Here is a 17998-nt window from a genome sequence, read left to right as displayed (position 1 = left end):
TAAACCACCCTCAAAAAAGAAAGGGATTCACCCAATTTACAAAATACGATATAATACAAATATACACCACCACAAATGATAAGAGACATGCGTCAAAAATGGCTCATGACACATGAGGCAGATCAGCAAATCAAAAGCAACTTTGATCAAAATATCTGATATGTTTAACATGTCTGATATCTCTCTATATATTACTTCGATTTTCATATAGAACTTGAATTATTTGAGCCTAATCCACCAATTGATACAGCACCAACCTATTTTGACATCACTCCCTCCGTGTTGAACTAAAGAGGGGCAAGATTGCGTGTGCCACGATGCTGGCGAATGGTGCAAATCGTGCGCGCTGGCTTACTGTTGATTTTTTTTCCTGGAATCTGCGTTGCTGAATTAGCAAATAGCTAGCTGCCAGTGTTTGTTTTGGTTGTCCTGGTTGCCGATTAGCTAAAAGAAAGATGTCTGCCACGGAGGACGACACTGAGTTGCGGGATCTTTTGATCCAAAACCTAGAAAACAGTGGGGTCTTGAACAAACTAAAGGCACGTAACTACTGATACTGTAAAGTCATATGTCGAAGGACTGTTCAAAGACTGAGGATTTTGTTGTTGCAGCTTGTAGCTAACGTTAGCTAGCTACAGTACTGTAACTAGCTGGACCCCGGAAAGTCACCGAGTTATCATCATGCGATCTAGTGTCGTGGGATAGCTAGCTAGCTGCTGTACCTTCTAACATTGGATAACCAACAGCTAACGTTAGCTAGATAGCGAACTATTTTACAAGCAGTGCATTTTTTTTAGGTACTTAGCAAGTACTGTTACATAGCTAACGTTAGCTAGGTAGTTCAGGCCAGTTTGAGGCCCTCTTGCTTGGCTAACACCCTTTTTTGCTCGTACTTCTCTTATTCTGTAGGCAGAAATGCGCGCCGCTGTCTTTCTGGCTATGGATGAACAGGATAAAGTGGAGGTAAGACGATAGCCGACTTATGTGCATTGTCAATGAATCCTTATAGTGTAAGGTTAGGCTTATTGCTTATCTTATTAATGACGTTACATTTTTGGGGGGGATGTCAGTGTAGCTATGATTTACATCTGCATAACCTCTGCTACCACCCATTATCCTTCCCCCAGAATAAAACTCCACTTGTCAATGAAAACCTGAAGAAATGTCTTGATACAAAGGATGGTAAGGGTTGTGCTATCCACCGTGATGGTCTGAACAATCGTCTGCTAATCCCATAATAATCAACATGCATTACAATGACTCATTCTTTCCACGATGAGGCTGATCATATCCTTCCCTTTTTAACAGGACGCCTGGTGGCCAGCCTCATCATAGACTTTCTACAGGTCTTTCACCTGGACTTCACGCTTGCTGTATTCCAGCCAGAGATAAACTCAGTGAGTGTTTTACTCCCAGCGGATAGGGCTGGCCCGGCATGTTGGTCAAATAACTTGGAATTGTCCGTGCTACATTCACCATTAGGGCATGCAATTTATTGCGCGCGTGTCTCCTGTCCTCAGCTAAATGGCCTAGACAGCCGTGAGCAGGTCTCTTGTGAGCTGGATATCACCGAGACTGATATGAACAGGAACACTCCTCTCCTGCTGGAGCTCGTCAAGAGGGGCAGACACAAGGAGAAGGCCTCCATCTTCTCCGAGGTAAAGAAAGACACACCACTGCACAGGGCTTGCCATTTTACATACATAGGTTTAGTCATTCACTACATTAGTGTATTCCCTTAAGCTCCTAGTGGAGAAAAGAGCTTCTGACATTAGCAGTTGTCCAAACTTGAAGCCTCCCTGATTAGTTTTTGTTTTTGTAAGATTGTATTTAATATACGTGTGTGTGTGTGTGTGTATTTAATATATATATTTTAAATTATTTTAAAAGATGAACAATCCAAAACATACACATACAAACGACAACATACAAACATCCACAACATCACCCCTGCCCAGAAGTCTTCCCGATTTGATTATGCTCTTGAATGGCTGTCCTTCCTTTTTTTAAATGTATTTTCTTCTGAATGGAGTGTCCCACTTGTGATTTATAATGGACTGCTTTCTTGCTCTACTGATTTCCCTGCTCTGGCCTGCTGTTATCTGATGTAAGGGGGACAAAGCCACAAACATCCCCAAGGTAGTAATTCTTATGATCTTCATTGCCTGCCTTCCTTCTCACTCACTAGGGTACATTTACGTCTACATACAATGTTATGAATGAGCACCAACTGTTTCATAATGAGGTATTATACATAGCCTACAAAACATGAGCACACTGAGATGTAATCCTTCATACAACAACATTTTAAGTATTCTGTCAATGGACCTGAGCTGCCAGAGCGAAAATAAACTGTATCACTCATAGTTGTCATTTTGCCGTGACGACCTAACTTATAATATTATCTGGGTCAACAGAAGGCAGCTTGCCATTAGTGTAAATGTACCCAGACGATTGAGAGAGAGAGAGCGAAAATGGTTTTCCTGTTGTTCAGCGAGATTCTGACATAACAAGTTTGTCCCACTTTCATAGTCATGTTTCATGCTCTGCTCAGATCAGCAGAATGAGCTCACGTAGCTATCCTATTCGCCCGTTCATACAGAGAACTGCGGTCCACGAAGGTGCACATGAAGAACTAGCATGTAACATCTCAAACCATCAAGCTCACAATTTCATGTTTGTTTTTGATCACCTGTATTGATCCCAAGAGGATGCAACTTCAAATGTAGAGAGATTTCTCCGTCTGATATCAATGCTCTTCCTGTTTTCTCTTTTTTTAGGAACTATCCCCCAGGCAAATAGCAGGCGCCCGGAAGAAGTTTGATGTTTATGACAAGGTGATCATTTTTTTGTTGTTGTAGATGTGCTCATTTTGGTCATCCTCATAAGCTCTCCATTGCCATTGATTACCTTGTGGAGGTGTTTAAATGTCCAAGATTCTTCCAAGATCCTGCCTTTTACTCTGTTTAAACTTTCTGTTTCACAGGCCAGAACTGGTGGGATACTCAAAGAGGATTTGAAAGTTGTGTTTGGAGATGTTTTTCCCAACTTCAACAAGTATGTTTGGGCCGTGTCATTCAAGCAAAATGACAAAGAACCGAGGGCTCGTTCCCTGGACACAGGAAAGCCCACTCCCGAACTAAAAAAACATGCATTTCCATTGAAAGTGCTTTGTCATTCAGGAATAGACTTAATCTGTGTCTGGGGAAACCTGCACCCGACTGCAACGCTGACACGACAATGCTATTTGTGACGTGAATCTACAGCTCATCCAGTTTCCTTAACAAGTAGTCTGTGTGTCCAATAACAGGAACATGCTGGAGAAGTTTGTCACTGATGAACATAGAGTTGGAGACAAGGCCTCTGGTAAATGTAAGTGTTCTGTAGACTGAAATGAAGTGACATTCTTAATTTAATGTATTTAATTGAACCCTTATTTAACTAGGCAAGTCAGTTTAAGAACAAATTTAATATTTACAATGACGGCCTAACAAAAGGAACTCCCGCGGGGACCGGGGCTTGGATTAAAAATATAGGACAAAAACACACATCATGACAAGAGAGACACTACATAAAGAGAGACCTAAGACGACGACATAGCACGGCAGCAACACGTGACGACAACATGGCAGCAGCACAAAACAGGGTACGAAACATTAATGGGCACAGACAACAGCACAAAGGGCAAGAAGGTAGAGATGACAATACATCATGTGAATCAGCCACAACTGTCCATAAGAGTGTCCATGAATGAAGAGATGGAGATTTAAACTGTCCCGTTTGATAGTCTTTTGCAGCTCGTTCCAGTCGCTAGCTGCAGCGAACTGAAAAGTGCGGCTGCTATAGTTACAAGCATGGCAACACAAAAGCCGTGGAAAATGTCGTCATTTGCTCTAATGCTTTGCCTCACCTCTGTCTCTGTAGCTATAGACTTCCAGGAGTTTCTGGGCTTGTACAAGCGCTTCTTCAGTCAGTGTCGAAGTGTGGTAAGACACCTTTACTGTCTTGGAAGTTCCTTTTTAGATTGTGTCATAGATTGAACTTTGCATGAACCGTTTCTTAGGATGAAACACAATGTTAAATGTGTCCTTCCCCTTCCAGGTCACCCATGACACCTGTGATGTGATTCACAATCCCAGTCAATTTATTGAGGAGAAGAAAAGCACTTCACCGCCTAGTAAGGTACATTGGCACTATTCAAACTATGGTGCAGTGTATGTTGTAGTGCCCTATATAAAATGGCTGTTGTGTGGTTTCTCGTAGGATCACTTTTTTTCTTACTTTGTTCAACGTTAATATTTTTATTCCTTTTAATACCTGTTTGTGTGAACTGTTATGTCATAACAGCTTTCTTGTGAATCAATTAATTTCTATGGAACTTGACTTAAAATAACAGAAGAAATCACAACTAAGAGGCCTAGCGTTGTATTTGCAGGATGTGAGCATAGGGTATACATGACATGGATATTTCTAAGAGAATGTTGATTGTTAAAACAAAGCCTCTGTTTTTCCGCTTTCTTTTCGGAAAGGACGAAGAGGTCAGTAGACTAAACTGTATGCGATTCTCCCTAAATGTAGCCACCTTTAGGGCCTACCCGGCATCCATCATGTTAGTGAGGCAGTGAGTGTGTGAGAAGGCTGATAGCTGTGTTCTCATGCACAGATCCCCAGGTTTAAAGGACATAGGCACAGTGCACAGGCGGAGAAGGCTGACACCAAGGTAAACCGCAAGGCTGGAAAAGGGGTTGTGCTCATTAGCCACCACAACGTAAGAAAAATCTACTGAAACGGAGAGGGACTTGCTGGACTGATATGGAACACTCGTTTTCATTTGGTTTGCTGTAATGAACACAACCCAGGTGTACAAGTACCCATGTGCACACACCGGTTGAATGCACGTTGTTTGCACGTCATTTCAATGAAAGGACGTGGAACCAACGTGGGAATAGACTTTAAATTGACGTCTGCCCAGTGGGTAGGCTCATACCAACTCATCCAGGGGAAGTTCTGATTTCAAAGGCATGTCTGTACCATAGTCTTCTGTTAACCCATGGTTTACTTGGTATGGTGTCACCATTAGCGCAGGGAAGATAGGTTGGCAGTATCTCAGCGCAGCCTCTCAAATGTGCTCTTATCACCAGACTGATTCTCATGAATGATGAGTGTTTTCCAGTTTTGATTGAAAATCTGACTGTGCTGTGTGCATGTGTTTTACTAATTGCTCAACTTCACAGTCTTAATGGTTCATAGAGTAGGTACGACTAACGTAGCTAAGCCATTAGCCAAACCTCTAACAAGACCTTTACTTGTGCCGGATAGTTCTCAAAATATCTTTCATATAGCTAATATTTCCATGCCACTACTAACTCTCCCTGTCGCTTCAATCCTCTAACCATTTGCAACTAAATGCTAGCTGCACCCGCTCAAATACACAGAAGCGGCTTTAAACGTGTGTTTTTGTTATTTGTGTTGTCTTGTTCCTACATGTACCCCACAGGGCGTGGAGGTCAGTCACAGCCACAGTGACACCAGCCTGCGCTTTGGCTCTCTAAAGGGCAAAGGGCCGGGTCACGTGACGCCAAGGCACAGCGAGGTGTCCGGGGACAACGACAACGGCCCCACGGCGAGCCTGAAGAAGGGGCTGGACCTGGAGGTGGAAGAGGACCTAGACGAGGACGACTCGTTCTTTGACGACCCTCTGCCTAAACCACAGAAAACCTACGGCTGGTGAGGACGGGGATTGATTGTCATACGCGCGATTGAACATGTGTGCTGCTCCATGATCCGATAAATGTAAAACATGGATGCTGTTAATATTAGCATATAAATTGATCATGGCTTATGGTGCAACAGAATATCTTAAGAATCTTAAAATACAGGGGCGTTAATCAACTCTGATGGGCTGGGAGATGTGTGGAGAAAGTCTACAGTACATATTTATGATTGTTAGGTTCTGAACAAACAGAGTTTGTGGTAGGGCAACACTAGAGTGTGCTAATGGGCCACAGGAGATTGCAGAAGACTAATGTGTAACACAGGAAGGGGTTTTAGTCTATCTCTCGCCGTAAATACCACTGTTCCCGACAACACTTGTTACCGAGGTTACTCCGTTGTCCACCTAATTTCACATAATCGGCCACGGTTCCCCGCCCCCAATAGGGCATAAATCAACTGCTCTCATTATTGCTACTGCTAATGCACATGGATCACTTTCAAACATCGCTTTTCCAACTATGGAGATGGCCTGCCTCCCAGAACTTACAGGCAACTTTCTATCACCATACACGTTACCACTAACTGACAATGTTGCATCTCTGATATCCCCAGATACCTCCTATTCTCCACCAGGCACACTTCCCGCCTTAGTCCTTCTACATGGACTACCTTTCTGTAACCCACCATGCTAGCATATAGATGTGCCAACTTCTCCATATAGTAACACACAGGTCTTAAACCCAGCTGAGGGATTTGCACCCCCACTCGGAACCTACTCTACCTACCCGCCACCTAGGGATCTTGCATGGGTCACATCCCCACTAGGGACCTATCCTACTACGGGACCTACCCTTACCCCTATTGCACATAGATCTATGGCCTCACTGCCACCGCAGCTGGGGCTTTAACCCCACTGGGCCCCCCCCCCCCCCCCCCCCCCTCATGAAATGGGTTTCTATGGCCGAGCAGCCGCACACAAGCCTAAGATCACCATGCGCAATGCCAAGCATCGGCTGGAGTGGTGTAAAGCTCGCTGCCATTGGACTCTGGAGCAGTAGAAACTCATTATCTGGAGTGATCACGCTTCAACATCTGGTAGTCCAACTGATTCATCTGGGTTTTGCGGATGCCAGGAGAACGCTACCTGCCCCGATGCATAGTGCTAACTGCAAAGTTTGGTGGATGAGCAATCATTTTACGGACACGTTATTTACTTTTGTTATCTTGAAGGGAAATCTTAACGCTACAGCAGAGTTGTAGTACTCAAGTCCGGTCTCGAGATCACATATTAAGTGTCTTGGTCATGTCTCTGGTGTCGGATACATTTGTACTGGGTCTTGACTCGGTCTCGGACAGTTGAGGACTCGTCATTTCTTCCCGAGACCAGCGGAGTAAAAAACTCCTAATTATCAGCTTCCATTCAGTCAGCTCATAAAACTGCTTCTCCAGGACACATATATCCACTCCTTTCTTGAAACATTCATACAGTATCTTAACAGCATTTATATCTACTATAGACATGTTAGTACAGTGGTGAACCTATAGGTCTTCAGTGTGTGACAGGTTAGTACAGTGATTAACCTATAGGTCTTCAGTGTGTGACAGGTTAGTACAGTGGTGAACCTATAGGTCTTCAGTGTGTGACAGGTTAGTACAGTGATTAACCTATAGGTCTTCAGTGTGTGACAGGTTAGTACAGTGGTGAACCTATAGGTCTTCAGTGTGTGACAGGTTAGTACAGTGGTGAACCTATAGGTCTTCAGTGTGTGACAGGTTAGTACAGTGGTGAACCTATAGGTCTTCAGTGTGTGACAGTGGTGAACTTATAGGTCTTCAGTGTGTGACAGATTAGTACAGTGGTGAACCTATAGGTCTTCAGTGTGTGACAGGTTAGTACAGTGGTGAACCTATAGGTCTTCAGTGTGTGACAGTGGTGAACTTATAGGTCTTCAGTGTGTGACAGATTAGTACAGTGGTGAACCTATAGGTCTTCAGGGTGTGACAGGTTAGTACAGTGGTGAACCTATAGGTCTTCAGTGTGTGACAGGTTAGTACAGTGGTGAACCTATAGGTCTTCAGTGTGTAACAGGTTAGTACAGTGGTGAACCTATAGGTCTTCAGTGTGTGACAGGTTAGTACAGTGGTGAACCTATAGGTCTTCAGTGGTGAACTTATAGGTAGGTCTTCAGTGTGTGACAGGTTAGTACAGTGGTGAACCTATAGGTCTTCAGGGTGACAGGTTAGTACAGTGGTGAACCTATAGGTCTTCAGTGTGTGACAGGTTAGTACAGTGGTGAACCTATAGGTCTTCAGTGTGTGACAGGTTAGTACAGTGTTGAACCTATAGGTCTTCAGTGTGTGACAGGTTAGTACAGTGGGGAACCTATAGGTCTTCAGTGTGTGACAGGTTAGAACAGTGGTGAACCTATAGGTCTTCAGTGTGTGACAGGTTAGTACAGTGGTGAACCTATAGGTCTTCAGTGTGTGTCAGTGGTGAACCTATAGGTCTTCAGGGTGTGACAGGTTAGTACAGTGGTGAACCTATAGGTCTTCAGTGTGTGACAGGTTAGTACAGTGGTGAACCTATAGGTCTTCAGTGTGTGTCAGTGGTGAACCTATAGGTCTTCAGTGTGTGACAGGTTAGTACAGTGCTGAACCTATAGGTCTTCAGTGTGTGTCAGTGGTGAACCTATAGGTCTTCAGTGTGTGACAGGTTAGTACAGTGGTAAACCTATAGGTCTTCAGTGTGTGACAGGTTAGTACAGTGGTGAACCTATAGGTCTTCAGTGTGTGTCAGTGGTGAACCTATAGGTCTTCAGTGTGTGACAGGTTAGTACAGTGGTGAACCTATAGGTCTTCAGTGTGACAGGTTAGTACAGTGGTGAACCTATAGGTCTTCAGTGTGTGACAGGTTAGTACAGTGCTGAACCTATAGGTCTTCAGTGTGTGACAGGTTAGTACAGTGGTGACCCTATAGGTCTTCAGTGTGACAGGTTAGTACAGTGGTGAACCTATAGGTCTTCAGTGTGTGTCAGTGCTGAACCTATAGGTCTTCAGTGTGTGACAGGTTAGTACAGTGGTGAACCTATAGGTCTTCAGTGTGTGTCAGTGGTGAACCTATAGGTCTTCAGTGTGACAGGTTAGTACAGTGGTGAACCTATAGGTCTTCAGTGTGTGACAGGTTAGTACAGTGGTGAACCTATAGGTCTTCAGTGTGTGACAGGTTAGTACAGTGGTGAACCTATAGGTCTTCAGTGTGTGACAGTGGTGAACTTATAGGTCTTCAGTGTGTAACAGGTTAGTACAGTGGTGAACCTATAGGTCTTCAGTGTGTGTCAGTGCTGAACCTATAGGTCTTCAGTGTGTGACAGGTTAGTACAGTGGTGAACCTATAGGTCTTCAGTGTGTGTCAGTGGTGAACCTATAGTTCTTCAGTGTCACAGGTTAGTACAGTGGTTAACCTATAGGTCTTCAGTGTGTGACAGGTTAGTACAGTGGTGAACCTATAGGTCTTCAGTGTGTGACAGGTTAGTACAGTGGTGAACCTATAGGTCTTCAGTGTGTGACAGGTTAGTACAGTGCTGAACCTATAGGTATTCAGGGTGTGACAGGTTAGTACAGTGGTGAACCTATAGGTCTTCAGTGTGTGTCAGTGGTGAACCTATAGGTCTTCAGTGTGTGACAGGTTAGTACAGTGCTGAACCTATAGGTCTTCAGTGTGTGTCAGTGGTGAACCTATAGTTCTTCAGTGTGTGACAGGTTAGTACAGTGGTGAACCTATAGGTCTTCAGTGTGTGACAGGTTAGTACAGTGGTGAACCTATAGGTCTTCAGTGTGACAGGTTAGTACAGTGGTGAACCTATAGGTCTTCAGGGTGTGACAGGTTAGTACAGTGGTGAACCTATAGGTCTTCAGGGTGACAGGTTAGTACAGTGGTGAACCTATAGGTCTTCAGTGTTTGACAGGTTGATGATGCTGAAAGGACAGCAACCGTATTACCAGGCCACTCATGTAGGAGAGAGCACTTTTTGTAAAACACAAAGGTCCAGTGGTGCAGTAGAAGGTATATGCAGGTATTAGCCATATACCCACTTTTGTTTTCATGGGCATTGCGTTTATTAACCTCTTAATCCCTACTGATGCATATCAAAGTAGTGTAGTGGAGGTATGTGACTTATCAGTTATGTAGTACAATAGAGAAATCATGCACAAAGTAGCCTACACAATGTCCAAGCTCATTAAATGTATTTACACACACAGCCTAGTATCAGCGGGATATCATTTGCAGGCAGCAACAGTGTTCAGCTCTCATCTGGTTTTGTCATGGAGCAGCTCACAGAAGAATGACATCGGTAGCCGGTAGGGTAGGAAAGACGTTTCAACCAGTAAATGCTAACCAAGGCAACAATGGGAACGCAAACCAGGTATTAAAAAAGTTGAATCCGAAGTGTTGGTTATTAGGCTACATGTGATGTGCAAATGTCATCGTGCTCTGTTTGCATCAGGTGTGTAGACTTGGATGGGCCTGGCTGCACAGGGGCACAATTTGGGTATTTTTTTTCATTTAAAAAAAAATATATATATATATATATATATTGAGAGTGAATCTGAAAAATCTATAGGAAAACTCATTTAAAAAATCATATAATATCATATAATGTTTTTACACAGGGTGCCTTTCCTTTGCTGGAAGGGCCGTTTGGGAACTTTTTGGCAAATTTACACTACAAAACCAACTTTATAAGAGGTTTTAAAAATAGTTCCTATTTGACTCACTGTTCCATGACGTACATTATAGAGGTCGACCGAATATGATTTTTCAACGTCGATGCCGATTATTGGAGGACCAAAATAAGCCGATGCCGATTAATCGGCTTTTTAAAAAAACTACAAATTATTTTTATTTTTTAGTAGCTAGACCGTGGGAAAACTACTGCTCGCTACCTGTTGGCCTTTAATAAGGCAGATATACATGTTTTTGTAATCAAGGTCCCACCCATTAAGTCAAAATGTGATTGGTTGATTTGACTATCACCCCAAAATGTTGCCCTTATACAGTTGAATGACAGATGCTTTTATATATATACGGCTGACTTAGCTCGCTAGATTCATTCCCCAGAGACCAGCAAAGTCTTCAGCGTTAATCCTTTTTCCTTTCCAACAAAAACTGAAGACATTAAATCAGAACGTCGTTGAAAATAATGATAATTATAAATCCTTAGCCCTTCTCTGAAGGCGTGGAAGGCCCATTTGTTCCCCACTGTGTTTGGGTTAGTAATCATTTGTAGAGTGGCTCTGTTTTCCCTCAACATGCATTTATTCACTATTCAGAATGTCTAAAGAACCCATATGTTGTTCTGAAATATGAACACAGAAATACTGGATGTTTTGAACTCTTGTTATGGTGGTGATTTGACAAAATTACAATAATGGTCTTGAATTGGACTTCTTCGGGCCTCCCGGGTGGCGCAGTGGTTAAGGGCGCTGTACTGCAGCGCCAGCTGTGCCATCAGAGTCCCTGGGTTCGCGCCCAGGCTCTGTCGTAACCGGCCGCGACCGGGAGGTCCATGGGGCGACGCACAATTGTCCTAGCGTCGCCCGGGTTAGGGAGGGCTTGGTCGGTAGGGATGTCCTTGTCTCATCGCGCACCAGCGACTCCTGTGGCGGGCTGGGCGCAGTGTGCGCTAACCAGGGTGGCCAGGTGCACGGTGTTTCCTCCGGCGCATTGGTGCGGCTGGCGGCTGGCTTCCGGGTTGGATGCGTTAAGAAGCAGTGCGGTTGGGTTGTGTATCGGAGGACGCATGACTTTCAACCTTCGTCTCTCCCGAGCCCGTATGGGAGTTGTAGCGATGAGACAAGATAGTAGCTACTACAACAATTGGATACCACGAAATTGGGGAGAAAAAGGGGTAAAATTAAAAATAAATAAAGATTTGGACTTCTTCTGGTCTCGGACCCCTTGTGGTCCCTCTGGTCTTGACACGGACTATATTTACTCTGGTACACTGACTATATTTACTCGTCTTCGGTGCTCTCGAACACAACACTGCGCTACAATGACATTCTAGACTATTCTGTGCTTCCAGCTTTGTGGCAACAGTTTGGCCCTTTCCTGTTTCAGCATGACAATGTGCACAAAGCGAGGCCCATACAGAAATGGCTTGTCGGGATCTGTGTGGAAGAACTTGACTGGCAAGCCGTGACCTCAACTACATCGAACAGGCCTAATCGCCCAACAGCAGTGTGCGACCTCACTAATGCTCTTGTGGCTGAATGGAAGCAAGTGAAATATTGTTGAAAGCCTTTCCAGAAGAGTGTAAGCTGTTATAGCAGCAAAGGGAACCAACCCCATATTAATGGCCATGATTTTGGAATGAGATTTTCAAGCAGGTTTTCAAGCAGGTGTCCACATACTTTTGGTACATTGTTCCCCTTTTCTCTCACAGTAACATTTCATGCACAACGTTCCTCTAATACAGTAGCAGCAGTAAATATATTTCAAGCTAGAACCCAACATTAGGAAGTATTGTGTGAAGAGAAGTGTGGCTCTGTCGCCGCTCTGCTCACTGTATGTTCTCTCGCTCTCTGTCATGCTGCGTATGGAAGTAGTAGCCTTCCCCTGGCTAAGAGTAATTCAGGGGCCAGTCTCTCTGAAAAGAGAAACGGTCAGAAAGAGTAAGTATGTCCTCACTGTAAACCCAATGAGTTAGGCTACAGTGACTCATAATAGTTTGAAATACAGGTCCGTGTTCATTAGGGGACACCATAACAAAACATTTTGCAATGGAAAACCTAAACACGGGTTTCTTATTGGACAATTCCAGGTAGTTTGTTGGTGCCTAATGAACGCGAACCCTGTTTTATCTATAGCAGGTAATCGCAAATAGATTTCCTTGTTAGCTTAGTAATCTGTACTCTTATTGAAAGTACCAAGGAGGTGTTTGTTAAGATGACTGAAGTGGCTTAGAAACATGGACCAGCGTGTGTGTGGGGCGGTGGGTAGTTTGGTTCCACATAGGAGTGCTGTCTGTCTCTGCTCTGCTGTCACTTGTCTCCCCCCCCCCTCGGGTTTCTCCTCTGCCTGCCCAGCTTTTTTTTCTATCCTGTTCTTTTCTTCTTTTCTGTTTATCTGTGTGTCCTTTCCTCCCTCCCCAAGCAGCTTCGTCCGCTCTCTGAGGGAGGAGGGCCTCTCAGGGCGCTCCTTTAACCCAATGAGGAGGGGCACTAGCCTCAATGAGTGAGTGTGCATGGTGCTGGTGTATCACTCCTCCATTAGCGGAGGGATAAAGCCGTGACAAGTCTGACCATTTGCTTGCTGCCTCGAAACCAACAATTAACGTTTGTAACATTGGCATTGACCTCTAAATAATAACCGATACTAATATGGTGTTCATGGTCTTGTACTTTTCCACTTTTGTTTTTGCATGTGTGTGTGTGTTTTTTGTCGTGTGTATTTCTGTGTGTGTGTTGTGTGAGTGTACTTCCTTCACTATGCTCCTGTGTGTTTCCTGTCTCTCCTCTCCACTCTCTCTCTCTCTCTCTCTCTCTCTCTCTCTCTCTCTCTCTCTCTCTCTCTCTCTCTCTGTGCTCAGCCTGTCTGCTCTGGGTAGTGACACAGAGGGCGATGGGGACGAGCTCTTTTCTGACTATGATAATAAACGGAGCTGCTTGGAGCACAGGTGAGCTGCAGGCTTCTCTTTCACAGCAGGCATCTTCTCTCTCTCTCTCTCTCTCTCTCTCTCGTACCCCATCCTCTCTGTTCCCCCTTTCTTTCTCTCTGTGCTGTGCAGTGCCACCCTCCTTCTTAGTATCTCTTATATGACATGCCTGTCTCCTGCCTCAGTCAGTGGATGTGAGTTGAATGTGTTTTTGGCCTCCAGCCTTAGGCGTTGTTTCTTTTGTTTTTCCACCAGGAGAGCAGCAGATTCGGACCCGCCCCCCAAGAGGAGTGCTGCAGGTGGGGGGTTCCACTCAGGAGAAGCCCATCACAGAGACCTCTCAGGCAGCAAGAACGGTGAGAGCAGTGGTGTGTGTGTGTGTGTGTGTGTTTATGAACTGTAGCAAGGGTTGTATAGACTAATTTGAACATGAGTATGTATATGTGAGTTGAGTACATGCTTTTATCTCCAGAATGATGCACTTTCTTAAGCACTAGTACCAGGGCCGTGCACAGAGCATTAGTGGGGCATGTGCTCCCCCCCCCCACCACCATTAACTTCATTGGTCCATGGCCTCCCACAGACAAAAAGCTGAAATGTGCTACTTTCATTCATCTGCTTGCTCTGCCCTTATAGTTAACCACACATTGAAGTGTTTAACCATTTTCTTTTCAGGACAACCAGGGCTACAAGTGAAACACAAAACAATTTGACATTAACAGTTGCATTCATGACAAATGTCAATAAACAAATAAGATCTAGCAAGCAAACACCTGATTTAAATAACAATAAGCATTTCTGTAAGTACAGAAATTGTTTGCTCAATGGGAAATTAATATCCAACTAGGCAGTGACCACTGTTTGGAGTTTATTACAGTATTATAGACAATATGTCCAGGGTTTTCCTATGATCTTCTATGTAGAAGAACCCTTTACCTTCTAACGACTATTGTGTGGATTTTCATAGTGGGGTCATAAGTCTGTAGCTGAAACCGTTCAGGCTTTACAGACCTTTTTATGAGAAGAACTGTTTTTACAAACAAGGTAGATTAATCTAATGCAAAAAAAAATCCAGAACGCTTAAAAGGGGTTAGAAGCACTAAATCGCGCAGGTGTGACCGTGGGATTTAAGAGGTTTTAATTCCATGAATAAATCAACCTGAAATCCAGTCATAGACTTCTACTGCTCCTCGAGCCAAATCATTTAAATTAACATAGGCCTTAATTCTCTGCAAAAACACACTCGCTCATCACACAATGCAGTCTAAGCATGCTAGAACCACAGATGAAAAGGAGTTTGTTCAAATTGTCTTTGCTAAAACAACTACTGGGGTAGGCTATACCAGCTGATCATCGCTATTGTAGGCTCGATAAATTAGCTAGTGAGCTAGGCTATGCTGTCAAAACCAGCTAACTAGTCTTTACTTATTTCAATTTGTTCTGCCTCTGGCGAAGTCGAACTGCAGTTGTTGCACCAATCAAATGGGCACTTTTTTTCATAGGGCTCTATCAGTGCACGACGTGCCTGACTATTACACTGGATTCTTTGCTTCTTGAGTAAATCCCTCGAATGCTTTTTCTAGGTACTTCTTCTAACCCCAGAGACGAAGGGGTTAGAAGACTTGAAAATTATAAATTATAAAACCGGATCTTCCGTGCAGGGTATGATCTTAACCCAATTCCAGGTTTTATTTCTTTATATTATGCTGTTTTTGGTGGGTTACATATTTGAATTGTATTTATTTCATATACACCACGTGATCAAAAGTATGTGGACTCCTCCTCGTCGAACATCTCATTCCAAAGTCATGGGCATTAATATGGAGCTGGTCTCCCCTTTGCTGCTGTAACAGCCTCCACTCTTCTGGGAAGGCTTTCCACTAGATGTTGGAACATTAGTGAGGTCGGGCACTGATGTTGGGCTATTAGGCCTGGCTCGCTGTTGTCGTTCCAATTCATCCCAATGGTGTTCAGTGGGGTTGAGGTCAAGAGCAGGCCAGTCAAGTTCTTACACACCCATCTCGACAAACCATTTTCTGTGTAGACCTTGCTTTGTGCACTTCGGCATTGTCATGCTGAAACAGGAAACCTTCCACAAACTGTTGCCACAAAGTTGAAAGCACAGAATCGTGTAGCATGTCATTGTACGCTGTAGGGTTAAGATTTCCATTCACTGGACCTAAGGGGCCTAGCCCGACCATGGAAAAACTGCCCCAGACCATTATTCCTCCAACAAATTTTACAGTTGGCAATATTCATCGGGGCAGGTAGCGTTCTCCTGGCATCCGCCAAACCCAGATTCGTCCGTCGGACTGCCTGATGGTAAAGCGCGATTCATCACTCCAGAGACGCTTGGCATTGCGCATGGTGATCTTAGGCTTGTGTGCAGCTGCTCGGCCATGGAAATCCATTTTAATTAAGTTCCCGACGAACAGTTATTGCGCTGACATTGCTTCCAGAGGCAGTTTGGAACTTGGCGGTGAGTGTTGCAACCGAGTAGATGCGATTTTTACGCACTTCAGCACTTGGCGGTCCCGTTCTGTGAGCTTGTGTGGCATACCGCTTCGCAGGAGAGCTGTTGTTTTTCCTAGGCGTTTCCATTTCACAATAACAGCACTTACAGTTGACCATGGCAGAAATTTGATGAACTGACTTGCTGGAATCCTATGACGGTGCCATGTCAAAAGTAACTGAGCTCTCTACTGTCAATGTTTGTCTATGGAGATTGCATGGCTGTGTGCTCAATTCTATACACCCGTCAGCAACAGGTGTGGCTGAAATGGCCAAATCCACTCATTTGAAGGGATGTCCACATACTTTTGTATAAATAGAGCATCATCCTGATATACCCCTCTTTTGTTTTGCCAGATGACGACTACGGCGATGACTTTAACAGGTAATGTAGGGCGTTGTACTGTGTCGTCCCTAGATCTCACTAGCTATTTTTAGATGCTGCTCGTTCAGTTTCATGCCCTATCTGTGCCACGAGAGATATCAATCTAAAGGGTTTCCCTTCTCTTCTTCTTGTTTACCACCAGCAGCCATCGATCAGATATCTCCAAGAGTGAGGTGAGCATCGGAGAAGAGATCGAGGAGGTTTCCATCGAGGGACCCGACAACAGCGATAAGGTATTTGTGTATGTATGTGTGTGTGTGTGTGTGGGGATACCTAGTCAGTTGCACAGCTGAATGCATTAAACCAAAAATGTGTCTTCCGCATTTAAGTCAATGTCTCTGAATCAGAGAGGCGCGGGGAGCTGCCTTAATTGACGTCCACGTCATCGGTGCCTGTGTGTCATAGGAAGGGCAACAGGCTGTCAACCCTACATATGTGTAAAGCTAGTCAGCAGTGGGCCCTTGTAGTTATCACAGTTTTAGGTTGAGTTTTACATAAAGGCATATTCTAGTATAGGGTGGGGATAGGAATCAAAATGTAATTGACAGTTTATATTCTCTTTGAGCACATTCTATTAGCTAAATTTAACATGTACCCTATAATCATGCCGTACATAAATAGGTCTAATAAATATGAATTTTATGTTAGTAAGGTGTCTTTGGTGGTATTTCTTATTACCTTCTCACACACTCACCCTTTCTTTTCTCTTCCTGTCTTCCCCCTCAATACTACCCTCAGTTTGATGAGATCACTCAGGACCTGAGCGTATCTCAGCTCAGCCAGAGTCAAGGAGCTGACTACATGGAGGAGGTGGCATGACAATCCCATCAGCCTTACACCACAAAGGCCATTTCTACTACGTTAGCTATTATTTATGTTATGTGTGCACATAATTTGTGTACATTTTGTGTTCATGGATCTAATAAAATTACCACTGTCACCAAGATTGTTCTCTCGCAGGGTTTTTATTGTGCTCTATTTTTTGTATTTTTTTATTATTGGTTTAGTATACAGGTGACTGTAAAGGATCTGATGGGTGACATGTTGAGACCTCAATGACATCTTAAGTCAATCTGAAACCGCAATGCGGGGAGCTTACTGTAATTTGTGCTGTGCCATTGACAGTACCTGCAGGTGGTTGGCTGTTTAGATGTCATCCTACTTACAGACCACTGCAAAATGGTTCCATACTTAGTTACATCTAGTGAAATGTCAAACTTTTGATACCTGTCTGTATAACTTTACATTTTATGCAGAGGATGTAGACAACCATGTTATTAATCATAGTAGATCATGACAACGATGGTATGCAAGTACATTAAATAGATTTATGCACAACCCTTCAGTGATATTGTTAGCCTAAATTATATATATATTTTTTGGACCTTTTATTAAAACAGTATCCCCCACATAAAGCATGTCTGTGTACAACCATACTACTGCAATATACCTCAGGTTTGAGCATGTTATGAGATTTAAAAAAATCCGATCATACCACGCTCAAAGTCGCTTAGGTCACTCGTTTTGCCCATTCTAACATTCAATCAAACACTACCTGAATGCCTTGACGCCTGTCTGCCTGTTTTATTATAGCAAGCCATGGCCACGTGACTCACTGCCCTGTAGGAGCGAAGCATTTTTGTGAACAGGATGGTGTACCTGATCAACTTAAAGCATATTTCTTGAGTTCCCCTGCTTTATCTTGTGGTTATGTAGGTGTCAGGCTGCC

At 43.8% G+C, this 17998-nt stretch overlaps 1 protein-coding gene across 40 annotated transcripts; it reads left to right on the top strand.

Moving 5' to 3' along the window:
• The first annotated feature begins 80 nt into the window (after positions 1-80).
• On the top strand, positions 81-17213 carry cep43 (centrosomal protein 43). 40 transcript variants are annotated; one of them, XM_090243238.1, is made up of 20 exons: positions 315-543; positions 914-963; positions 1128-1182; positions 1309-1397; positions 1521-1658; positions 2113-2139; positions 2781-2837; positions 2987-3057; positions 3311-3372; positions 3925-3986; positions 4102-4182; positions 4664-4720; positions 5498-5727; positions 12325-12390; positions 12875-12952; positions 13308-13394; positions 13629-13729; positions 16242-16269; positions 16415-16502; positions 17008-17213. In XM_090243238.1, exons 1-20 carry the CDS (start codon positions 456-458, stop codon positions 17086-17088), a joined length of 1596 nt encoding a protein of 531 aa, XP_090099364.1. In that variant the 5' UTR covers positions 315-455; the 3' UTR covers positions 17089-17213. The 40 variants fall into 40 exon arrangements, with proteins under 40 accessions (XP_090099400.1, XP_090099398.1, XP_090099396.1 ...); XM_090243237.1 differs by having other exon boundaries at positions 16412-16502; XM_090243236.1 differs by having other exon boundaries at positions 12322-12390.
• Positions 17214-17998: the final 785 nt, after the last annotated feature.

Source organism: Oncorhynchus mykiss, chromosome 8 (genome assembly GCF_057628025.1).
Source record: "Oncorhynchus mykiss isolate SJ-2025 chromosome 8, ASM5762802v1, whole genome shotgun sequence".
Lineage (NCBI taxonomy): Eukaryota > Metazoa > Chordata > Actinopteri > Salmoniformes > Salmonidae > Oncorhynchus > Oncorhynchus mykiss.
Note: the sequence above shows the minus strand (reverse complement) of the source record. Positions and strands in the feature narration are given on the sequence as shown.